This window comes from Balaenoptera borealis, assembly GCF_965194805.1.
Source record: "Balaenoptera borealis genome assembly, chromosome: X".
NCBI lineage: Eukaryota > Metazoa > Chordata > Mammalia > Artiodactyla > Balaenopteridae > Balaenoptera > Balaenoptera borealis.
Window position 1 is genome coordinate 33,327,503 of NC_138881.1, and position 26,887 is coordinate 33,354,389.

At 39.3% G+C, this 26,887-nt stretch overlaps 1 protein-coding gene and 1 long non-coding RNA gene across 8 annotated transcripts in view; one reads left to right on the forward strand and one right to left on the reverse strand.

Moving 5' to 3' along the window:
* The window catches only part of LOC309621216, a 444,919-nt gene that overhangs the window by 327,247 nt on the left and 90,785 nt on the right, over positions 1-26,887 (reverse strand). The window lies entirely within an intron of this gene.
* PRRG1 (proline rich and Gla domain 1) overlaps positions 1-26,887 on the forward strand; it is a 370,248-nt gene that overhangs the window by 300,466 nt on the left and 42,895 nt on the right. For 2 of the 7 annotated variants that reach the window (XM_082378246.1, XM_082378245.1), the window contains exons 3-4: positions 5,102-5,262; positions 24,453-25,158. In XM_082378246.1, the coding sequence (XP_082234372.1) occupies positions 5,102-5,262; positions 24,453-25,022 (731 nt within the window). In that variant the 3' untranslated portion in view covers positions 25,023-25,158. Of the gene's footprint in view, positions 1-5,101; positions 5,263-24,452; positions 26,529-26,887 lie in introns of those variants that run through there. The other 5 variants (XM_082378248.1, XM_082378242.1, XM_082378243.1 and 2 more) reach the window with 5 other exon arrangements.

A 26,887-nucleotide genomic window follows, 5' to 3' on the forward strand; every position in this document is an offset into this window, starting at 1 on the left:
TCACTTCTTGTCAAACACAGCACTTTTTTTTTTTTAAATCATAGCCGAAAATCCAGTTTCACAAAGGAAAGGAATGTAGAACTATCTAATAATGAAACTGTGAATTACCTTAAGCTCATAGTTTGTGTGGTGTCCAACAGATGTTAAGTATCAATGCATTTCTCCAAAAATGTAAACTATCCTGCACATTCTTCATGAATTCACTGCCGCACCCTGGGGAGCCAAGGTGCTAGTTCCTTGCCAAGCCAAAAAGCATCTGGCTGTGCCCTCTTCCCACAACAGTAGTTGTCCAGCTACTCTCCCTCTACATAAGTATTATGGCAAATCAATGGTTCTTTCAGAACAACAAAAATTGTGCTCCAAGCGGAGCCCAAACAGAAGTACTGTACAAATTTCAAAAGGTAGTTTCTCTTGCAGAAGGATATTCAAGTGCTGTCTCACTAGAAACTTTGCAGTAAATGTACTGATTTCATAATCATATATTACGTTTACGATGCTGCCTCATAATTAGAGGCATGGTCCATGGCTTCCCAGCTTCTAGTCATTCAGATATCAAGTTTCTCCCATTCTGCCTTTTCCTTTATTCCACGCTTATTGAATCATGTTCTGTACCAAGGTCTTTACTAGGTATTATGAAAGACAGATGTTGGATCAAAATATTAATAATACATGGGCCCTGCCCTCAAGTCTTGAGGGGGAACCAGACAGGCATACCAAAAATTATAATAAAATTACAATATACTTTAGTTAATTGCTATAATTGAAGTATACGTAAATACTGAGAGTCTGTAGCAGCTCTGTCTAACGAAGTGGGGAGTAGAATCTGGGGAAGGTTTTTAGAGGATGTTACATCTGAATGGAATAGGAGTTTGCTAGGCAGAGGAAATATTAGGTACAGAATTATGGAGGCATAAAAGAACCTATATGAAGGATGGTAAGATTTGGTTTGACTGAGGAATAAGGTACATGATGGGTGTAGTGGCCAAAGAGATCACCCATATTTCACATCTGTCCCTTTCTTTCCCTTCCTATTGCCACCATTCTAATGCATGATCTCATTATTTCTTAACCTGGTCTGTTGTAAGTAGCCTTTTTCCTGGCCTTTATCCCTCCATTTTCTCTTCATCCTACCCCCAAATCTGTTGTACTTGTACATTTTTCTAGGTTATTCTCCACGAAGTATCGGTCTAAACTCTTGAATGCTGTCAAATAGTTTAAATATCTTAGCCTAACATTAAATGCCTCCATGACATGGCTATCAGGCCCCTTTCCGGTTTCATTTCCCTCTCTTCCTCTTTTGAATCGTGTACTCTGGCCCTACTGACCAGCTCATATTCCTCGTCTGTGGCCATAGGTTTATTCGATTTCAGGCCCTCACTCACTATTTTGTTTTCCTAGGATGTCTTTCCTCACCATCTTTGCATGCCCCAATCCTGCCAATTTTTAAAAGGCCAGCCCAAATATACTTTTCACTTGCCCTTCTCCAGGTCCCTCTCCCATCCCGAAACACACCTACCCAGTAGAAGTACGCCTGCCTGCTGACCTCAAAGAGCATCTACCTTGTTCATCTTGCGTTAGAGCTGTTTGTGTATCTCTTTTATCTTCATTATCTCTTGCACTGAAGAACCTTGAGGTCAAAGGCAGTCTCCTACTCATCTTTGTGACTTGTCATGATCTCATTGTACATAGTCTGTGTTCAGTAAATATGTCCTAAAGAAGGAATTTTGTTCACTTAAAAGAAAAATGTAAACATTTGCAACTTTAAATAATGGCTGTTTCAATGAATCCAGACCCAAGATTAGAGAACTGATTAGATAAGTGGAGTAGAGATTTTCCACGTGGGCTGTTAATTTTCAGGCCTTAACATCTGCTGTTTTTCAGCAAATGTACGGACATGATTTTACCTAGATAAAGATTTTTGGCATTAGAATGTCAGTTTTAGTATGCTGCAATGCATTAAAAATATATAACACGACTACATATTTCGGTTTAAGGCAGTAATTTAGAGAGTTACTTGAGAAGCTATCTTATTTCATTTATTTTTATTCTTTTCTTTTGAAGAGAAAGCATGGGTGAGAGCTATTTATTTTGAAATTATGAAAAAGTAGTTACGTTTTTTGAATTAATATACTTATTTTGTGGTCATTTATGTGTTTACCAGTCTTAGAGTTTAAATATTTTCTTTAGTAAGGGTGTTTCCTAACTGAATCTAAAGAAAACAGCTTAGGTTTTTCTTTATGTCCTTTAATGAGAAAAGAACATGTTTGATTAATACCTCATTGTTGTGTTCTCAAAGTAAATTTACATTCTGTATACTTGCCACATCATGTAATCTCTGATGAAGGCATACACATGATTCTGGACAGCTGTGGGGTAACTCACACATTTTGATGAGAAGGAGGTAGAGGGAAGTAATCATCTTTAGTTTCAAACATTAAGTCCAAACATAAGCCCTAGCATCGTGGAAATTGCCCAGTGTTTTAGGAAGAAATAGTCTGATCTTATCCTATAGGTCCAAGCTGCCACCTTCCCCTTTATTTTGTTTCCAGATAGAAAGAATCCCAATTCTGGTATCACCCGTGACATTTCCAAATTACCTTGATGAGGAACAGCAAATACTCTGCCACAACTTCCTATTCCCTAATATATGGCAGACGGAACTAATCTGTAACAATATCTTTCCTACTGGTCGGACTCTTACTCTAGGTGGTATCTTCTAATTGAGCACATTTGGCAGGTGAGATAAAATCTACTTGCCAGCTTATTCCATCTAGAGTTCTCAGTATTATATCATGTTGCCTTCCAGTACAAGAAAATACACAGAAGGTGTTTGTGGAGTGCTCTTGGTAATTTGATTAGGCTGGAATAAGAAGGGCTGTGTCTTGCTGTACATTACCTTATAGTTGCTTAACCTTCTGAATTAGCCTGCTTTCTGGTTTCAAGAGTTAGCTGCTTTCCTTGACCCCTTTATGGAGATAGTGTATATAACATTTTCTCTTAGGAGAATTTAGGTTTCGTTTTTCCTCTTAAAAGCTTAAAATACATTATTACTGATTGGTTTATTTTCAAGAAAACTGTCCCAAAAGCCAAAGATGCGTTCGACTTTATTGACATATCTATTGTGTTTAGAAACAAGGAAGCCAATAGCCCTGATCAGTTTTGTACTTGTCAGGCCACACTCAGTGTAGAATACAATATTTTATGAGGTAAAGACGGTACGGAGACGTCTGTCTATTTTATATGACCAACAGACGAAGGAACTAGACATGTTTATCCTAGAAAACAGAAGCCTCGAGAGAAATCAGTTACTGTCTTCGTGAATTAGTTGGCCTATTATATGGAAGAGAATTGTTTGTCATGGCATAAATAAAACCAATGGCTAGGAAGTTGTTAATTCAGTGAAATGTTCCTTGAAAAAGGGCTCCACAGTCAAATAAATATGACACATGCCTGTGTCATGTTCGTTTTCTGGAGATTTAAAATATATATTAAATGCATATTAAGGGTCCTGAAAAGTCATGCAGTAAAAGATCTTTTTTAAATTTGCTAATCCCAGCATTCCATAAACACCTTCCTCAGAACTAGTTTTCTAAGGAGCTCCCATTTGAGTAGTGGTTTCAAACTGTGGGAGTGGCACCAGCAGCACCAGCGTTACCTGGGATCTTACTAGAAATGCAGCTTCTTGGCCCTACCCCAGACCTATGGAATCAGAGAATCTGGGAGGGAGGCCCAGCAATATGTGTGATAATAAGTCCAGCAGGGGATTCTGATGCTGCTAAACTGTGAAAAGCACTGATAGAAAATTCTACTATTACTCTCCAACTCAACAGCATCCTTTTATTTTTTTATTTTTTAAGATTTCTTCTAACGATATTTTATGACTGTGTGATTAATTTTTATCGATGGTTACCCTTCTGAAGTACAGAAGGAAGGAAACACTTATGGAAGGCCTACTGTAGTTTTCAATGTAGCCATCTAATTGGTATCAATTTGGATACTTTAAAGAATCCTAAGTAATGAATCCGTATCTTCTATGAAGTGAAATACACATTTCTAAAATGAGGTAAACCTTAAATTCATTGCTCTTGTGGCCATTTTTAAAAGAGCATTTACCGTTTTTCATTTTACTTCAAAATGTTTTTTGCAAAATGTAGACCTTTTTTTTTTTAAAAATACATCTTGAAGGATCTGTAATGTGCCTTCTCTCATGTCAGAGGTCTTTAAGATTAGGAAATTTTCTAATTTGCATTAGCAGAGATTAAATTCTGGTAGCATTCTATTTATCTCTCCAAACAAGCAGGACAGTTTTAGAAAAATGTAATTGAAGTATAGTTTAAAATGAATCTGTACATAAAAAAAAATAATTCCCCATGAGTATGCATATAACCATTGCCTTATTTTACTGGGTATCATAAATATGCATTTTGAATGTTTATATGAAATGCCCCTACAAGTCATGCGGAACAATTTTCTTTTTCTGAAGGACATTGAAATGGGGTTAAATATATTAAAGTGTCAAAATATATTTAAGTGCATTTAGAACAAAACTATTACTAATATTCCTTGGAATGAATTATGGCCAAATTTGTCTTAATTTCTTGATATTATTTTGTCAACTCTTCCTTTCATACAAGTAAGTGTTCTCTGGGTTTATATTAGGTCAACTGGAGTTTTATTTATTTTTAGTTAGGGGGACAAAGACTGATAGCCCACAGACTGGATTTTGATTTCACTGCTGCTGTCCAACAGCAGAACGCCTGGGGGCATCCTCTTACAGTTATGAGTATAAGTACTGGTATCATTATTGCTCTATTTAAACACCCATGGTTGGCAGGAATGTGCTAAAGTCTGGATGTAACATCGTTAATCATGTCACTGTCCCTGCCCAGGGCAACTGCTACTGAAAGGACACACTCACATGATGAGGAAGACAGCAGATTGGTGGTTGAGAGCTGAAAGTCACTTCACTGCTGACCTAGAGAAAGAGGTTTAGGGTGTTGGCTATGTTTTCTAAAGAGTATCTAGCAGATTTCATCTTGTATATTAACTTTCCACATTTTTTTAATTACCATTTTATGCTTATTATTATATCTCTTTTTAGTTTTCCTCACAGGAGAAAAAGCCAATTCAGTATTAAAACGCTACCCAAGAGCTAATGGACTTTTTGAAGAGATAAGGCAGGGCAATATTGAACGTGAATGCAAAGAAGAAGTCTGCACATTTGAAGAAGCAAGAGAAGCTTTTGAAAATAATGAAAAAACTGTAAGTATACTGGCAATCTTTTTTAAATGTTCACAGATTTGCCTACCTTTGTGATGTATATTTGAAACCTGCATTCCCAAATTGTGTGCATTGCTATCATTTAAAAACTACCCTCCCAAAGAACTAACTCTGAACGGGGCCTCTAACTAAGCCACCCGACTCTGCGGGTCGGAGGTCTAGTTTCACTTCCCTGTGTGCTGATCTGTCTTTGAGGGCTCCATTGCCATAGGACCCTGCTGAGTTGAGATCGATCATCTGAGCAAGGGGGAAGCATGTTTTACACAAGGCTTTGTTCGGGAAAGTTATAGATACCATTATGACCATACCGTGCTAAATCATGGAGAAAGTGCAGAGGAAGCTAACATATAGTGATGCTGTTTTAAAATGTTTTACTCCTTAGGTAGGTTTATTCCTAGGTATTTTATTCTTTCTGTTGCAATGGTAAATGGGAGTGTTTCCTTAATTTCTCTTTCAGATTGTTCATCATTAGTGTATAGGAATGCAAGAGATTTCTGTGCATTAATTTTGTATCCTGCTACTTTACCACATTCATTGATTAGCTGTAGTAGTTTTCTGGTAGCCTCTTTAGGATTCTCTATGTATAGTATCATGTCATCTGCAAACAGTGACAGCTTTACTTCTTCTTTTCCGATTTGGATTTCTTTTATTTCTTTTTCTTCTCTGATTGCTGTGGCTAAAACTTCCAAAACTAGGTTGAATAAAAGACCTCTATGCAGAAAACTATAAGACACTGATGAAAGAAATTAAAAATGGTACAAACAGATGGAGAGACATACCATGTTCTTGGATTGGAAAAATCAACATTGTGAAAATGACTATACTACCCAAAGCAATCTACAGATTCAATGCAATCCCTATCAAACTACCAACGGCATTTTTCACAGAACTAGAACAAAAAATTTCACAATTTGTATGGAAACACAAAAGACCCCGAATAGCCAAAGCAATCTTGAGAAAGAAAAATGGAGATGGAGGAATCAGGCTCCTGGACTTCACACTATACTACAAAGCTACGTAATCAAGACAGTATGGTACTGGCACAAAAACAGAAATATAGATCAATGGAACAGGATAGAAAGCCCAGAGATAAACCCACGCACCTGTGGTCAACTAATCTGTGATGAAGGAGGCAAGGATATACAATGGAGAAAAGACAGCCTCTTCAATAAGTGGTGCTGGGAAAACTGGACAGCTACATGTAAAGGAAAGAAATTAGAACACTCCCTAACACCATACACAAAAATAAACTCAAAATGGATTAAAGACCTAAATGTAAGGCCAGACACTAAAAAACTCTTAGAGGAAAACATAGGCAGAACACTATGACATAAATCACAGCAAGATCCTTTTTGACCCACCTCCTAGAGAAATGGAAATAAAAACAAAAATAAACAAATGGGACCGAATGAAACTTAAAAGCTTTTGCACAGCAAAGGAAACCATAAACGATGAAAAGACAACCCTCAGAATGGGAGCAAATATTTGCAAATGAAGCAACTGACAAAGGATTAATTTTTTTTAATTACCAAATTTACAAACAGCTCATGCAGCTCAATATCAAAAAAACAAACAACCCAACCCAAAAATGGGCAGAAGACCTAAATAGACATTTCTCCAAAGAAGATATACAGATTGCCAACAAACACATGAAAGGATTCTCAATATCACTAATCATTAGAGGAATGCAAATCAAAACTACAATGAGGTATCACCTCACACAGGTCAGAATGGCCATCATCAAAAAATCTACAAACAATAAATGCTGGAGAGGGTATGGAGAAAAGGGGACCCTCTTGCCCTGTTGGTGGGAATGTAAATTGATACAGCCACTATGGAGAACAGTATGGAGGTTCCTTAAAAACTAAAAATAGAACTACCATACGACCCAGCAATCCCACTACTGGGCATATACCCTGAGAAAACCATAACTCAAAAAGAGTCATGTACCACAATGTTTATTGCAGCTCTATTTACAATAGCCACGACATGGAAGCAACCTAAGTGTCCATCAACAGATGAATGGATAAAGAAGATGTGGCACATATATACAATGGAATATTACTCAGCCATAAAAAGAAACAAAATTGAGTTATTTGTAGTGAGGTGGATGGGCCTAGAGTCTGTCATACAGAGTGAAGTAAGTCAGAAAGAGAAAAACAAATACCGTATGCTAACATATATGTATGGAATCTAAAAAAAAATGGTTCTGAAGAACCTAGGAGCAGGACAGGAATAAAGACGCAGGTGTAGAGAATGGACTTGAGGACACGGGGAAGGGGAAGGGGAAGCTGGAACGAAGTGAGAGAGTGGCATGGACATATATACACTACCAAATGTAAAATAGGTAACTAGTAGGAAGCAGCCACATAGCACAGGGAGATCAGCTCAGTGCTTTGTGACCACCTAGAGGGGTGGGAGGGAGGCACGCACAAGAGGGAGGAGATATGGGGATAGATACATGTATACCTATAGCTGATTCAATTTGTTATAAAGCAGAAACTAACACACCATTGTAAAGCAATTATACTCCAATAAAGATGTTATAAAAAATAATAAAATTAAATGTTTTACTTCTACAAAAGAAGAGACATATCAGAACTCCCCTCCTCCCTCTGACAAGATACCTCTTCACCTCTCCGTACTCTAGACCAATTGCTATGCAAGGAGAACAGGGATGAGAAAGCACAAGGCAGTGGTATATATTCTCTGGAACTGCTTTATGGTAGGAAATGACATTACCAGTGGTTGCCATTATATAAAGATCCATTCCTGTACGCTCACCATGAAAATAACACTACATGCAAAACAAGTGATGTTAGATGTTATAAAGGGACATCAAATAATCTCAGGAGCAGTGGATGCAGAAGTTTTAAAGAAAGAGGATTTGTTCTCTTGTTAGGTAGAGAAAGATCCAGGGCGTAAGAGGAAGGAGTTCAAGGAGAGGTTATCAGAGAGGCAGCATTGCTAGATTCCAGTGTGCACAGCAAAGGTAAAATCAGTTTATAAAGTGATAAGCTGTGAGCATCATGGTTTTTAAATCTTAAGTCCCACAGTTAAAAACAGGGAAAAGAATACATCACCCATGATGCCATTATGCAATCACAAAGCACTGTTGGCTTTTTAATTTCTTTCCAGCTTTTTTCTTCTGTATCTGCTTACTTCTTGCAGGGTTTTTTTACATATTTTTTCTTCTTATTAATATATGTTAATTGTAGAGAAATTGAAAATGTAGTAAAACATAAAATGAATAAAATCACTTGAATTCTTAGCACCATCAGTTTTATAATTTTGGTATTTATCATTCTAGCCTATTTTTAGTATATAATTTTTAATAAGGACAATAGGATTATAGTATAAATGGTGCTTTGTAGCATGCAGTTTTTAATAAAAAACTAGCTCATGTACTTAAATGGAACTTAGTTTTTGATATTGTGATTTTTCAAAAAATACAAATTTTAGATATTCTGCTGTGGTTTTCATAAAGCTAATGACTTTTCATCCTGCTTTATCATTCTCCTTTAAAGGAAAGGTAAGAACTTTAGTGGGAAGATACTTTGAAACTATGTAAATATTTCTGTTCTCCACCAAACTTCTACCTACTAGTTTTTGTGTGTTTTTTTTTTTTAGTGTTTAGTCTTTTGATTGCATATAGAATTTTGAGCCTGAATTTCCCTTCTGAATCCAGAACATTATTAAAAACAAGCATCTTTAAATGTCATTAGGCTTTTCTCCAGGTACTAGTATTCTTATGATCATCAAACAGCATTCTTAGTACTACATGAAGTATAATACTTTGAGATTGAACTATGGAATATGTCAGGACTTAAGTAAACTTTGTAAATATACACTGGCTGTGGATCGTACACATTAATCAGACATGATTTCTGCCCACCTTACATGGCATTTTGCTCTCACATACATTTCCCCCCTCAGCTAAGTTTAAGTTCAGATTATCATAGAAATATGTATAACGGGTTTATTAAAAGTCCTAAGATTTGTGAGATACAAGTAGAAATCAACTTTTTTTTTCCTTTTCAGTAGAATTTCTCCTTCCACTCTTTCCTAGAGTTGATCTTGAGTGCAATCAGTCCACAGCTTTTTTATATGTTGTTTCCCTTATTTTGTATTTTCAAATGAGTTCCAACCTTACCCACTAGTTTTAATGTCTGCTGTTGATAGTTCTTGACTGAATCAATTAAATTCTAGTTTAATATAACGCTAAATGGTAGATTTCTGACTCCATCATTCTGTGTACGTTTGTTAGTTGGCATTCCACTATGGGCAGGAACTTGCCCTTTATCTATCTTTCATAGATCATTTTATTCAGTGAGTTATAATTCATTGCTGTCAGTGTTTTGATCAAAATGTCTCAAATTTGGTTAATGGAAGTTTCTTCAAACTGGCTTCTCTGTCTCTTTGACATGTCCCTATCAGTTTTTCTAGCACTTTTTTACTTTTTGGCCCAACAAGGTGTTCCAGGATAATCTTGTACTTTCTCTGCCCCAGTCTTGGAATTGGCTGTTTCTCTGAGGAGCCTTTCTTACTTATAGTTAGGAATAATATTTAGAAACCAAGATCTGGGAGCTAGAGTGTTCTCATTGCTATCAGAGTATCATTGCTTCTGGGCCTTCCAGCAACAGAGCTAGGAAAATAATTACACACATATATGCATATAAATGTGTGTATGTGCGTGTGTGTGGTGTATGGACTTGCATATTCATCCTGCTGATCTCCGATTCCAGTACCCCTCAGGGTTCTTCTTTGTTTTCCCCATTCTGTATTTGTAGGTGCGATGTAGATATTCTTTGTAGATATTCTTCCACAACGAGGGCCCTGACCTTCAATAACATCAATATATTAACTCATTTGTCCAGTTCTACAACACACAGTGGTTTCAGAATTTTAATACCCATATCGTAATAGGGAGGGGAAAAACATTTATATTCATCTATCCATCTATCCATTCTGGAAGTCACTCCATATGTATTCACAGGGATTATCCTATTTTTAAAAATCTGTATAGTACTTCCTTGTAAGGATGTGTCACAGTTTATTCAACCAGTCTACTGTATTTAGGCATTAAGTAGTTTCCAGTATTTTTGCAATTACAGATAATGCTGTAGTAAATAATTTTGCATTATTGGAAGTATATCTTCAGGGTAAATTCTTAGAAGTGGATTGCTCGTCAAGGATTGGTGCATATGTACTTTTGTTAGATATTGCAAGAGTACCCTCTGTAAAGCTTGTACTATTTTACATTCCCACCAGATATTTGAGAGTGCCTATTTCCTCACAGTCTGACCAGCAGAGTGTATTTTAAAAGTGTTGACATTCTTTTCAATCTTTTGGGTGTGACGTGGTATCTTGTGGTGTTTCAATTTACATTTCTCTTATGAGTGAAGTTGTGTATTTTGCCATGTGTTTATGGGCCATTTTTATATCTGTCTTGTGAATTGTCTTTGCCTTTTGCCCATTTTTGTATCAGATTTATGGTCTTTTTTTCCCTGAATTTTTAATAAGTATATTAGAGATACTAGCTTTTATTGGTGACATATTTCAAATATTTGCTTACAGTTGTCATTTATATTTTGACTTTGCTTATGGATTTTTCTCATGCAATTTTTTTTCATTTTCATTGTAGCCATAAATTAAAGAAATATTTTTATTAAATCCAGATTTTTAATCATAGTAGAAAACCATCCTCTTATGCCCTGGTTATAGAGGAATTCACCCAATTTCTTCTAACATATTTGAGTTTTTACATTTAGATCTCTGATTCACTTACAGTTTATTCTTGGGTGTGGTGTGAGTTATGGATCTGATTTTTTTCACATAGCTATCCAGTTGTCCAAACACACTTTATTATGAAATCTCTCTTTGCCCCAGTGATTTAATTACCCTTTATCATATACCTAATTTCAGTATGTGCCTAGTCAATTTCAGGATTTTATATTCTGGTCCATTGGTCCATCCTTCTGCTCAAATGCCAGTGCCACACTGTTTTATTTATAGAAGATTTTTAGTATACTTAGTATAAATTAGAACTAGTTCTCCTTATAAGCTCTTCTTTTTCAGTGTTTTGTGAGCTATTCTTACATGCCTATTTTTCCATATAAATTTTAGTATTAATTTGTCTAGCACAGAAAAAAATCATTTGTCAGTATTTTTATTGGGATTTCTTTCAGTTTGTAAATTAATTTAGGGAGAACTAACATCTTTAAGATATTAAATCACCCTCTACAAGAAGAGATTTCTTTCTATTTGTTGAAATCAGTATTTCTCCCTTTCAGGAATGTTTTATTGTTTTCATCATATAAGTTTTGCACGGTTCTTAGGTTGGTCCCTAACTATTTCTTTGTTGCTATTGTACATGGGTTCTTTTCCATGATATATTCTAACTGGTTATTATTTGTGAATGTGTAAGCTATTGATTTTTTTAAACCTTATTGAGTTATAATTGACATACAATTAACGACACATATATAAAGTATACAACTTGGTAAGTTTTAACATATGCATACACCTATGAAACCATTACCACAGTCGAGATAGTGAACAGATTCATCATTCCCAAAAGGTCCTTCTTGCCCCATTGTAATTCCTCCTTCCCACCTCTCCCCATGATCAAGAGCACCCCAAGGCAATGATTCATCTGACTTCTGTCACTGTAGATTAGTTTATATTTTCTAGAGTTTTCTATAAGTGAAATCATACATTATGCACTCTTTTGTCTGACTTCTTTTACTCAGCGTGATTATGTTCAGATGTCCATAGTGCACATATCAATAGTTATTCATTTTTATTGCTGAGTAGTATATCATTATACATATATGGACATTTGGGTTGTTTCCAGTGTGGGGTTATTACAAATGAAGCTGCTATGAACACTCATGTACTAGGTTATTGATTTTTTTAAATTAATAAACCATATATTTATTTTGACTTGAGTTCTAAGAAATCCTGTGGTCCAAGTTATACTTGCAAGGATGCATTAGGTTTTTAAAAACTTTTGAGATAATTATAGATTCTCAGAAAATTGCAAAGATAATACAGAGAGGTTCCATGTAGCCTTTACCCAGTTTCCCCCAGTCATTACATCTTACATAATTGTAGTACAGTATCAAAACCAGGAAACTGACATTGGTACAATCCGTGTGTATAGTTCTGTGCCATTTTATCACTTGTGTAGACTCCTGTAACCACCACTACAGTTAAGATGCAGAATTCTTTCATTTGCACAAAATCTCCCTTAATAGTCGCACCCCCCACCACCACCACCACCACCACCTCCATCCCTAACCTGTGGTAATCACTAATCTGTTCCCCACCTCTGTAATTCTGTCATTGCAAGAATGTTATATAAATGGAATCATATATATGGAAGCTTTTAATATTGCCTGTTTACACTCAACATGATGCTCTTGAGTTCACCCAAGTTGTGTGTATATCAATAGTTCATTCTTTTTTGTTGCTGAGTAGTATTCCATGGTATGGCTGTATCACAGTTTGTTGAACCATTCACTCGTTGAGGGACATCTGGGTTGTTTCCAGTTTGGGGCTATTTTAAATAAAGCTGCTATGAATATTTGTGTACAGGTTTTTGTGTGAACATAAGTTTTTATTTCTCTGGAGTATAATTGTTGTATGCTAAGTATAAGTATAGTTCTTTAGGATACTGACAGACTAAGTTGTTATTGTATAAATTACCGTTTTAAATTCCCACCAGCAGTGTTTGAGTGATCCAGTTTCTCTTCATACTTGCCAGCACTTGGTGCTGTTACTGTGTTTCCTTTTTTAGTCATTCTGATAGATGTGTAGTGATACCACATTGTGGTTTTAATTTCCATTTCCTTAATGGCCAGTAATGTTGAACATCTTTTCATATGCTTTCCATTTATATATTCTCTTCTGTGAAATCTCCTTTCCTGTCTTTTGGGTTTTTTCTAATTGGATTGTTTGTTGTCTTGTATTTTTGAGTTTTGAGAGTTTTCTGTATATCCTAGATACAAATCCATCGTCAGGTATGTGTTTTGCAGGCTATTGATTTTTATGTGTTAATTGTATACCTTACTACCTTACCGACCTCTTTTATTGCTTTCAAGGTGAATGATGATGTTTTTATTGCTTCCCTCTCTGGCCCTTATGCGTGTCAGTGCTTCTCTGTATCCTTTGGATACTGCATTTCAGCAATCTTCGAAGCAAATAGAAGAAGAAACTCTTTCAGCAATTGCTCAAGCAATTCTCCGCACTCACCAGCATCACCTCTTCCTCTCTATAGAATCATTCTCATTAGCCTACACACCTCTTAGGAAAAAAAACTCTCTTCACCCTACATCTCCCTTCAGCAATCACCTCATTTCTTGAAACTCTGCTCTGTCTGTACTCACTCCCCTGGTGAGCTTTCCTAGTTTGTGGCTTGAAATGCTAGTAACTCCCAAATTTATATGCTGGAGGGTTACCTTGAACTGCAGACCTGAGTGACTAACTGCCTACTTAACATCTCCTCTTGGAATTGGATACATTTCTCAAACTAAACATAGACAAATTTGTGTCCCTTCCCTCCAAATCTGCTTCTGCCACAGCCTTTCTGATCTCAGTATGCGGTAGTAACGCATCCATCCATCTCTTTGCTAAGCCCCAAACCTTGTTGCCATCCCTGACTCTTCTCTCTTTTTCATATCCCCACTCCATCTGCCAACAGTGTTGGTTCTAACATGAAAGTATATTCACAATAGAGCCACCTCTCAGTCTCTCTGCTTGTTACCACTTTACATCCAAGCCACCATCACTCTCTCATTCGTATGATTTCTTGGCCCCCTCCTCATAGGTCATTCTCAAAAGAGCAGGCTAGAGTGATCCTTTAAAGTGTCTTCTCTGTAACGGCTTCCTGTCTTCCTCAGTACACATCCAAGTGCTCAGAATCACCCACAAGGCACTAAACGATCAGTCCTTATCCCTCTCCACTCCACACCTCCACTATGGCTGCAGGTACTTCTTTATCTCATCTCCTATGACACATCACCCCTTAATCACTTTCCTGTGGATTCCTTACACACACATAGCACGTGTCCTGCCTCAGGGCTTTGGCGCTTGCTCTTTCCTCTTCCACATGGATGTTTCTGAGCTCCCTCATCACTCCCCGTCAAGTTCACTTTCTCAGTGAGGAAGTATCCTACTTTAAATTGCAACCTCTTGCCCCTTCTGGGAATTATTTTTCTTCCCAGCACTTACCACCATTTGACATCTATTTGTTGTATTTGTTTATTGTTGCTCTCCCCCCAGAACTGTTAGCTCTATGACAGCAGTGTTTCTCTTCTGTTTTGTTCATAGCTATGGTCTTTAGCATATGAGACAGTGCTGGCACATAATGGGAATTAAATAAATATTTGATGAAGGAATGAACGAATGGATTGGCATATTATGAAGTACATTTATTCATAGGCAGTAGTGATCTGAAACTTGTTCACAAGTTAGCTGATAGATGTGGACTTAATTTAAAATGTATTTTTTATTATGTTGGTGTTAGGTTCCTTTCCTTCTTTATGGTTTAAGGCCTGTCATCTGAGTTTGCTTATGCCATTGAAACCATACCATTTACAAAAAGGTGTAATCAGGGGATTTTGGTCTAGTAAGTGTAATAGAAATGGTATTCTGATCCTTGATCTATTTCAGAACATCTATTTCAGAATATTGTTTGTTATATGTTAAGAAGGATCTGCTCTGTGTTAAGAAGCATTTGAATAAAAGTATCATCTTTGAAGTTCACTTGATTAATCCAGGCAGAGAAGAAAATTATTGACTTTTGGCATTTGCTTTCTAGTCTTAGACTACATACTATCTTTTTGTTTACTAAAATTTATCACTCAGGACAGTTTTACTCATACTTAATTTTCATCATCCCCAAATCTGAACTGTGTGAAGTTAGAAGTATGCTTTCAGTAAAAATTCTTTTTTGGTAATTTCTTACCTAATTTGGAACATAAGTCTAATTATAAGATACAATAGAAGAACATGTGTTATACTTCATGGTCCTCCTCTTCACCAATGTAGAAATTTGGTCAGATTTACTCGGATGTTATCTGCTGAGTGCCTACTGTATAACAGACACAGGACATACAACAGTGAATAAGCTGACCCTCCCTCCTGGCACTTGAGATCTGGGAGAAACAGCCTGCATACTCACATAAGCAGTAGTTAACAGAATGCCGTGTGCAAATCCTCTGCTTGGAAGATCACATGGACCTGATTTGGTGTCTCAGCTCTGCCACCTACTGACTGTATTGCTTTGTGCAAACATTTCACCTTTCTAGGCCTCAATTTCTGTACCTTTAAAAAAGGAGAAATTACACCCTCAGCATTAGGTTTGGAGCTGTGCACTTAGCTTAGTGCCTGGCACAGAGAAAGCCTTTGATAAATATATTTTATTCTAGTTTTTAGGTGCTGAATTATAATCACTTTATTTCAGAATCATTATTCGATCTCTACCATTGTTTTCTCTCTTTTCCTCTCTACAGGTCCCCCAGGGTGCTTTTGCATTTTGGAAGTTTTAATCTTGAACTAACATGAGGAAAATAGTAGTAATTCTTTAAAACAACTACTTCAGAACTTTTCTTGACAAATTATTTCTAGTTTATTTGTGCTTGACTTTCCAAAATGGCCGTCCTCAAACTTGAGAGTGCATTAAGAATCGGCTTGGTTGCTTCTCAAAACTGCACAGTCCCCCTCAATGCCCAGATCTGGGTCTCTCATACTATACCACAGCAAAAGAAATCAGGACTCTTTGGGGGAAATGGCTGATTCGAGGGCTGGAGCAGGGAGAATACAAGATGAGCTGAAGTGTACTGTAGTAACAGAAAGTAAGGAAGTACTCAAAGAGCAGATGAGAGCATGTCCAAGGGGCACAGGAGCCAACCTGAAGGAGCTGTCAGTGGCCAAAGCCAGAAAAATTTGAATAACAAAATAAGTGATGTAGTGTTGGATTATAACCTAAAGCATGTAATAAATGCTTGAGTCCATAATGATACAAATAAATGAATAAATAGGTGAGAAGAGACAAATCTACAGTACACAAGAATTCCAAACTGTGTATGTAAATACCCCCCTCTCCAGGAGGCAGAGCTTAATTCTCTGCCTGTCTTGAGGGTTGCTTGGTCTTAACGATCTGCTTCCAAAGATTAGAGTATGGAAAGTGGGGGGAAATACCTTACTTCTCCACTTACTTTGCCAGTGGAGAAACCTGGCAAACCACTACCTTGACAGGGTGATCAAAGTTAGCATCATCAGTGATAAGTCATATATAGCATGTTATGAGAAGGGACTTCACCTCTGTGATACTTTCCCCCCAAACCAATAACCCCAGTGGAATTATGAGAAAATTACCAAAGACATCCAAATTGAGATATATTCTACAAAATACCTGACCCCTCAAAACTGTCAAGGTCATGAAAAAGAAGAAAAGACTGAGAAACTGTCACAGAACAGATGAGACTAAAGATATATGACGATTAGGTGCAATGTGGATTGGATTCTGGAACAGAAAGGTCATTAGTGGGAAAACCAGTGAAATCCAAATCCATTGCTAATAGTAATGGACCAATATTAGTTAATTAATTATAACAAATGTGCCATCCTAATGTACGATGCTAACATGAGGGGATACTGGGTGAGGGGTACAGAGGGATGCTCTGTACTATCTTTGTGATTTTGCTGTAAATCTAAAGTTACTCCAAAATTTTAAAAAAAATTTATTTTAAGAATGCACAGTCCAGGGTCCACAGGTCTCCATAGGGCCAGGGAATCTGCTTTAATGAGCAGTCCTGGGGATTCTAAGGTAGGTGATCAGCAGATTACATTTTGTTAGATTGTAAAGCAAATGGTTTAACTAAAACTGCTTAGTTGGAATACTCAGAAAGCTTTGCAGTGGGTAGTATTTCTGGGGGTGTGGACGATTGTCCTGTCTGGGGCTATCCCATGCCCTGTGCACTCCATGCTCCACTCCTCCCCCAAGCTATGTCTGCAATTTAGAAACTGAGTCCAAGGATTTTAGTCGAAGTCCAGCTATTACTTTTTGGATAATACCTCTCATTCCAAAGTGTTGCCTTAAATTTGTCTTGTGTGGAAATTATTAAAAGAGAAATTGAAGAAAGAGATATGCAGTGCCCCTTCATACTAGGATATGCTACAAAAGCTACATAGGGGATCTCTGGATTCAGAGCCCACGGCAGGACGTACGCAGCATGTAGACACTTGTGGGTGAAGATGGTGATTAACAAGAAGTGCTCAGAGTCTGAGGTATTTAACAGTTGGTCACTAGTTCCCTGGAGATTACTTGTCACACCTACAGGCAGAAACTTGGATTCTTTGACATTGTTAGGGGCACTCCTATTTCACTTAGCTTCTCATGATCCACTGATGGCACTTGAGCCACTGATTCAGAGCTTTGCCCTTTGAGAGCTGAGGGAATTTAGGAAGGTAGGGAGTCGAGTCTGGGCATAGACATATAGGGGGCAAACAGGGGGCATCACTGTGGCTGTCTCCCAGTCATACTCCATGCATTTCCATCCAGATCTTTCCACACCTTCCCTGGACCCATCCCAGACCCTCTTGGAGGAGCCAAATATGAAGTTCCCTTTCAGCTACAAAGGGTAGTTTCCTGGGGCTCCCATGGGCTTTGTCACTGTTTCTTTTGGGATCTCTTGAGAATAACTTAAACAGGACCGAAGTCTGTTATTTTGTGGAATTGGTATTCTGAGCTACCAGAAAGATCAGGAAGGTCTGACAGCACGTTGTCCATTATATGATCATTTAAGGTAAGTTTTTATTGATTATATTGTCGATGTTGTCTTTAAATTTGTGGTGAACTTTATTCTCTGGCAGTTGGGCCCTTTTGTAGATTATAAACCCTATGTAGTCTCAGTTATTCTTTTCAGGTTATGGTAGTAACTTAATTTGGAGGGTTTCAGCCTGCATATTAACAAAGCAGTGGACTTGCTCCAGTGTGGGTCTCTCCTGCCCATGCCAGCAGTCTGTTAACCTTGACCTGAAGTTACCTCAGCACGTTTCCTGTCTTAATGCCAGTTAATCTTTTTTCAGACCTCCCCTCAGAGACTGGGTACTGGTGGGGCTGAGGGGTCCATTTTTTTGTCATTTGTAGAATCATCTGCACCATAGATTTAATATAACTCTGTGTATCTTAGGCAGCAATGTCCAGTTAGTGATGCCCTGTTTAACTTCCAAATATGCTGCTATTTACCCATGATTACCCTCAAGACACATGTGGAATTTCAGAACTCATCAGTACTCATTAGAATTAGTTTGCCAGAAGGAGTTCTCCTAATAGAGCTGGTGGAAATTCAAGGGCTCCATGGGAATATCCCACCAGAGTTTAAGGTCACATAAGTGATGAATCAGGTGTCTGAAAAGACCCTGCCTTGCATGACCACTCTAGTTTGACAGTCTAGACTCTTGTTCCTTGAAGACAGGCAGATCTCATATCTTTCTAGGCACTTTGGGGCATAAAAATTCCTATCCATTCTCTTCCACTTGAAACTTGAGTGTTGGATTCGCTTTAGGCTCACCTTTTCCTCTGCTCCTTCAGCTTCTGCTAGACCTTGACCTGAAGATCGTGGAGTAAGGAGAGGGTCATGATCTGCTCTTTAACCCTTGCCCCTTCCCATTTCTCTCTCCTCTGGTATTTTGAGGACCTGGGAGAAGGAAGGGGAAAGGGGACAGATGTCTGTAACTTAACTGGTATTGCTGTCACCCCCTCTTGGCTGTCACTAATTCTTTGGTGGGCCTAATTATAAGTTGGGTGGGAGATGCACAGTGTTCTTCAAGGGCTCCTAGAAGAAGCCTCCCCACAACACAGTTCCAAGAATAGGAGTCATGACTCTGCACTGGCCTCTTTTGCCCCCTTCCCCACCTGGCTCCTATCCTGGTATGCACACCTCACTTCTTCGTTGAGGCCCTCTGCCTGGCAAACAGCCCTCTGGGGCCGAATAGCAGCAACAAGCTCAAGTTTTCCACAGTATCCACCTAACTTATGGGGAGTACTTACACCCTCATTTTAATCCTTGGAAGGACCCTGCTCTGTTGCTGCCCCTGTTCCCCACCTTGCTTTTCCTCATATCCACCCTGCCCTTCCTATGGGCACAGGGGGCAGGAGTGGGGCACATCGGCCATTCTACTGCTTAAGCAGATGTCCACTTGGGGAATGGTTGTTAGTGTTCTCCTCTTGCAGGTACCCTCCATGTGGCTTTCTTGGAGCTCCCCTTAGTAGTTCAGGATCTTGGGGTCTAAACAGTAACTTTGAATTTATGAAAGTGTGACAAACCAACCTAGCACATGCAGTGGTGGTCCTAGTGGCCCCGTCAGCCACCGTGCCACTGCTTTGGAGTGCCTGATGGCTTGCTAGGCGGTACTGTCACTGTTAGAAACGGCTCACATTATCCAATAGTGAGTGGCATTCAGTCAGTGGAATTGATGAGAATGAAACTTTCACATTCAAATTGGGATTTGAGTAGAACCCTACATCAGCAACTTTGCTTGGTAAATGTTTAACGCACCTATTATTTCATCTGAAAGATGGTGTCACATGCCTCCCATGGCATGCTAGGAGGAGGTTAGCTATGAGTTCAGAGAACAGGGGTTTACCTGTTACCCAAGGAATTATATTCCTTAGCCTAATACATTAAACCTCTCTCTCCAAAGAAGTAAAAGAAAGAAGAAAAAAGTCAGAAACCACCCATTCTAGGATGAGGCTGAAGTGTTGTAAAATGATACAATATCCAACAGAAAATGCCAGTTTTTTTTAAATTAATGTTTTCTATCTTTATACATAATACTGTGGACCATTAGGGCCACAAATAAATTACCAAAAAGTTTAAACAATTATGAACAGTTTAAAAAAGTAGCTACTTTGATAAATATACTAAGGCAAGTGGATGACAAAACCCAATATGTTTTACCATATTTCATCAATTCTCTAATCATTTATTCACATTTTAACTTCTGTGAAATTGAGGTGCAGCTTACAATCAATGACATGTGGTTGAAAGCATGTTTTTTTCTTTTTTAATACAGAAAAAAAGTGTGCTTTTCAGTTCATGGTATATTTGATAAAATACAGCAGCCAATCACCACCCCTGCCCACTCCTCAGAGATCCCCATCTGGATGGGGCCACTGCTGTAAATCAATTTCTGTTACAGCGGGTGGCTGCTGATTTAATATTGGGGGTGGCAACTGGTTCCTTCCCCCAGTGTGAGGGCACAGTTCCTCTAGTGTTAGGGTGCAGCTCCCCCAGGGCAAGACTTCTGACCATGGTTCTCATGGTTGGAATATCAGCAACTGTAGAAATAAGATTCAGTTTAGTGGGATAGGGAGGGTGGGAGGGAGGCTCAAGAGGGAGGGGATATGGGGATATATGTATACGTATAGCTGATTCACTTTGTTATACAGCAGAAACTAACACACCATTGTAAAGCAATTATACTCCAATAAAGATGTAAGAAATAAATAAATAAATAAACTATTGATTAAAAAAAGATTCAGTTTAGCCACTTCCAAGGTACAATAAAATCAGTGGCAAAGGAAATTAGAACTTTGCAATAGCCCTATATTGTCAGCCATAGGTCTTAAGTACCATCAAGCTGAAACAGGGCATCTGTTCCCCTAGTGCACACACAGCCACCTGCAGAGCAAAGAGGGCTCCACCTTTTCTTGAATTGTATGCTTCAGAGGGTTGCACTAATGACATAACATAGCATTATTATTTGAATGTTAAAATATTACCCCATTCCCAAAGCTAATATTTGATACCAATCACTGCTCATCATGAATAGACTGAAGCCTGATTTTTCTCTCCATTCTATTATTGAAGAAAGACTCATGGAATAGGCTCCAATCATTGTTATAACTGATAGCGTCCAGGAAAACCAAATAGGTCAAGCTCTTCATTTCACAAGGAAATAACAGCCTCAGAGAAGTTGTCAGTTTGCTCATTTCCCCACAGCAAGATATTGATTGGTGCAGCCCCAAGCAGGACCCAGGTCTCCCTGCCCTCCCCTCCCTCTGCGTTGAACACAATTCCCTCCTAATTTAATGGGTGATGGTTATGCTGGGGTTTCACAATGGAACAATTTACCTCTAGGCTTCTTATGCCAGTTCTTATTAGGCCATTAGTAAAGGCACATCACAATATGCTTAATCAAGCCCAGATATGATTGAAATGGAAAAACTGGTGGCTGGTTCATACTCTTAGCTGTATTTTTATTTTTACTGTTTTAAAATGCGTTAGAACAGGCAAAGCGGGTGACATTCTTTGCATCTGTAGACCAATATTGGGAGTGCCAAAAAGACCAATGATGCACCTGATTTCTGACTGGAGTTGGAACTCGTGGCTTTTGATTCCTAATCAAGTACTCCTGAGCATCATACCATGTAGCTGACACAGTCGGAGCACAAGGCAGGAAGAAAAGGAAAAGAAAACCTAATAGAACGTGCAATATAATAGGGCCAATTGGGAAAGAATACAGAGGTTGGCTGAAATTTCCTGTTACTATCTGAGAAGTGGCAACCTGAACTCTTAGACAGTTTTGAACTTGTTTGGTTTAATGGTGAGATCATTTTCAAGGGAGCTGTCTTTAAGCTAAATAAACTGATGAGGTTTCATTATAATTCTAGAGTAATGTCTGAAGAGGTAGAAGAGATGATAAAGAATTCTATTTAAAGTTAGTGAAACTTTTCAGTTCTATAGAGATTCATTTTTATTACTTTGAAAGACAGATTACATTATAAAGATCCAGGTACATACTAATAACTAAAATGAGATAAAGTAGTAAGAACAATAATTCCCCGCAAATCTAGAATTTATATTAGTTTTTCATTAAAACTGTTCCATTTTGCTGTTTTGTATTTTAAAGTATTAAAATCCAGAAACTAACACAACACTGTAAATCAACTATACTTCAAAAAAGAAAAAAAAAGAAAAATAACCCAGGGTAAACTTTAGTCGAAACAGAGATAAATAATTATTTACTAGGAATTGTAATATCTCTTCAACTTACTATAAAGAGATACTTTGTTCCAGTGTATGCCATTCTATTTGCCTTCTCCACTCTACCACCTCTTGTATTACTCATTTCCATTATACTAGAACTCCTGTGCTCATTGCAGTTTGGTCTGAATTGTCCTACCACCAACATTCTTGGTGAGAAAAGAAAGTAATTGCCTGAATTAATGTATTCTAAGTTGCAATCTGTGTGGCAGATAGTTGATCTAAGAACCATTTTACCCCCTTCTTCCTTGCTAAGAGAACCCCAATTTGGGGGAGTAATAACATACCCAGGTGCTAGAGGTGAATCATAATTAGTCTAATCATGGTTCTGGTCTAGTCTGGTCATTGCCATGACTAATCACAGCAATATTGTTCCCTTTTCATAATCTGTAGTAATGTCTTCTCCCTCATTCTTGATATTGGTAATTTGCCTTCTCTCTTTTTTCCTGATCAGTCAGTCTAGAAATTTATCTTTTCTTTAATCCTAAAGAGTCTGTGTTTGGTTTTATTTATTTTCTCTATTTTTTGTTTATTTTCTATTTCACTGAATTTTCCTTTCTTGATTGTTCCTGACTTCTGCTTGATTTGGGTATTTATTGCTCTTCTTTTTCTTGTTCCTTAAGGGAGATGGTTAGCTTTTTGATTTTACATGTTTTTTCTTTTCTAATCTTGTGTGATTTGAATCCTTTGAAATTTATTGAGACTTGGTTATGGCCCAGAATATGATTTATCTTGGTAAATATTCTATGTGTACTTGAGAAGAATGTGCTTCTAAAGAATATATTTAAAAGTTTCTTCTCTTCTGTTTCGTGAGTATTATTTCTTCCTCTTTTCCTTTTCTCCTCCTGATTTATAAGAAGTAATACCGTACTGGTTGCCTGCAGAAAGGACACCAGTGTGGCTTTGAACCATGTGACTATATTACCTATTCAGAAAATTATTTACAGTTTTAGAAATTTTTAAAAAATGATAATTGAATCATGGTAGTGGTTAAACACACCAAAAACATCTACGTGCGTGCGCGCGCGCGCACACACACACACACACACACACACACTAAAGGGTATCATTAGCACACCAGAAATATGAGGAATTCTTGGAAGATAGGAAACGGCAGATGCAGTCAAATTAGTTAATTCGGAGAATTTGAAACATCTGCAGTAGAAAACTGAGGCCATTCAGACACACTTCAGAACACTCACCAAAACTGAAGCATTGTACAGAGTCCTAGGTCAGCAGTGAGATGAAAGAGCTGATCTGTGAACAGTACATGTTTCATTCTGCCCTGAGCCTCCCCCACCCCTGCTTCCATTGGGCATAAGCACCTGTGCCATTTGACAACCTTTAATCTCCCAAAACTGCACTCCAAAGACAGTGAATGAGCTTAAGATACCTGTAGACCTGCACAGAAGGGGAACATCAGGACACAGCTACCTCGAAGGGAAAAACATTTGTCTTCTGATGTGAGAAATTACATCTTTCTTTTGGCAACAGTGAGGGTCTCTAGCCTACCTGAAAGCTCCATGCCATGTTCCCGCAAAGGAGGCCACTGAATAATTGACACGCTCTGCCCTCCCATTCCAAGGAGGAGACTATAAGTGCAATGGATGTCACAACTCTAGAGCTGATCCATGCTAATAACCGAGGCTAATCAAATGAGTCCTTTCTTCCTAAGTTTAAATGAACAAAAAGGCTTGCCAGAAATTGAGGAAAGTAAAAGAGAAGATCATGATGAACAAACACAACTATTTCTGAAGAAAAAGCAAATATAATACAGGAAAGAGTAAATCCAAATTCATATTCTCAGAATTTTAAGGCAGATAGTGGGTTTGTAAAATGAGAACAGGGTGCTATAAGAAGGAGCAATTAGAGAACAAGAGAAAGTCCTTGGAAGATAGAAATATTATTGCAAAATTTAAAGATTAATAGATGCCAGGTGCTCAGCGCAGGCGGCCTGCCTCACCCAGGCCTGGATGGAACCTGGGACACAGCGTCCGTGCCCCGCCCTCCGTGCACATCCCCCCTCCCATCCCCCCTGTAACGGAACCGGAACCTCCTCTCCCCACTCCCCACTCCCAAACCCGGGTAATGGACCCGCCTTTCGGTCCATCCCAGAGCGGCCGCCCTCTTCGACCACATGAGAGCCCTCCGAGGCAGCTACCGCAGGCCCCGTGGCTTCACCTTCACCTTGGCCTTCAGGTCCGCCATGCTGCCCGTGCCGCCCACCAGGCTGCCCGCACCGCCCACCAGGCTGCCCGCGCCGCCCGCCATGCTGCCCGCGCCGCCCGCCATGCTACCCGCCAGGCTGCCCGCGCCGCCCGCCATGCTGCCCGCCAGGCTGCCCACGCCGCCCACCAGGCTACCCGCCATGCTGCCTGCGCCACCCACCATGCTGCCCGCGCCGCCCACCATGCTGCCCGCGCCGCCCCCGAAGGTGCGCCAGACCTACCAGCCCCACTGCGAGGCCGCCGTCAACAGCCATTTCACCCTGGAGCGCCACGCCTCCTCCGTGTGCCTGGCCGTGGCCTTTTACCTCAACCGCGACAACGAGGCCTTGAAGCACTTCACCAGGTTCTTCCTGCGCCGCTCCCACGAGCACAGCGAGCGGGCCCGGGGCCTGATGCGCCTGCAGAACCAGCGCGGGGGCCGCCTCCACTTCCAAGACATCAGGAAGCCAGTCAGTGACGAGTGGAAGAGCGGCCTCAAGGCCATGTGGTACACCTTGTGCCTGGAGAAGCGCGTGAACCGGAGCCTGCTCGACCTGCACCAGCTGGCCACCGACAAGAGCGACCCCCACCTGCGTCTCTTCCTGGCAACTCACTACCTCGGCCAGCAGGTGGCGTTCATCAGAGAGCTGGAGGGTCATGTCACCACCCTGAGCATGATGGGGGCCCCGGACGCCGACCTGGCAGGGTACCTCTTTGACAAGCTCACCCTGGGCGACAGCAACAAGAAGAACTGAGCCTGGACTTCCCCAGAGCCACGGGGTGACCAGAGCCCTGGTCACCGTGCCTGCCATGCAGACGGCAATAGTGCCCTTGCAGAAGAAGTTCCCTTAAGTTTTTTTGTTTGTTTTTTTTGCAACAAGTGCAGGACTCTCTTTTCCTGGACTTTATTTTATCACTTAAGTTTTTTTCTTCCAGTTTTTCCGTTTCTTCCAGTAAAGTTATTGGTTCATAAATAAATAAAGGTCTCTGGTTGATTCATGTGGGCAAATCTCATTTTTTAAGTTTTAAAACAGGTATCCAGGAGTCTCTGAACACAGCCATACCCCAACCATATGCAGCTCAGGATCTCCACAGTGGGAGGGAGAAGGCGTTCCATGGGGCCCTGGAAAACACAAAATCAATCTTCCCCTTATAAATAATGTGGGTATATGGGGGTAGACTGGGGCGGGGTGGGGTGAGGTAGGTGTCCCTGGTGAATGTGGGTGCATGTGCATAGTAAAAGTGTAGAACCATAGCCTGAAAATCATGATTGCAGTTGCCTCTGGGGAAGAAGTGAAGGGAATGGGATTGGGCAGGGTTTAAAATAAAGGGAGTCTTCAGTTTCACCTGAAATGTTTATGTTCATTAATTATGCAAATACTAATGGTTAAGTATGAGTAGCAAGATGGGGGGTGGAGGGGTTTGGAAGTCTGAATGGTGGAGTATCTCTTTGACAAGTTCACTGTGGGCAACAGTGATAATGGCAAAATGAGTGTTAGGCTGTCTTGCTCAGAAACACGGGGGTGACTTCCCATGGTCACCAATGCCTGGCATGCATGTTGTAATAACAAAACATCCACTTATATATGTTTTCTTTCCTTTGTATCATATGTATATATGCGTGCGTATGTGTGTGTGTATATATATATATTTTTTTTAATTCCAACCAGCAGCAGAGTTCATTTTGAATCTCTAGACTAGATTCTGAATGTTTGCTTAGGAAGACGCCCTTTGTTGAAAAGCAGTTCGGCGATCACATTACTGGAAATGATATAGCTGCTTCCTAGACCTTTCCCGAGCCTGGCTGTATTTCTGCCCTTGGGTTTCATATATCCAACTTTGATTTAGTTTTTGTTATTTGCTACCAAGAGAACCTAAGCTAATATGTCTTATTATCAACACACTTTTACCAGCCTCCACTGTATTTACAGTAGAGTAAATAGCTCTTCTAGGGTAGTAAATTACATTTTTCTCTTTATCCCTACTACAGAGTCCACTGAAAGGAAAAAGGATCAAGGGTGGAAGGGATCAAATAAGAACAATTGCCCGGTTGATTCGTGTGTGCAACTCTCTTACCTTTTAGGTTTTAAAACAAGTATCCAGGAGTCTCTCCAGCTACCCATGCCCGGTCCACATGTAGCTCAGGATCTCCACAGAGGGAGGGAGAAGGTGTTCCATGGGACCCTGGAAAACACAAAATCTGTCTTCCCCTAATAAACAATGTGGGGGTGGCCTGGGGCCCTGGTGAATGTGGATGTCTCTAAATAGTTAAAGTATAAAAACATGGCCTGAAAATCATGATTGGGGTTGATCAGGGGAAAGAGTGAAGGGAATGGGATTGGG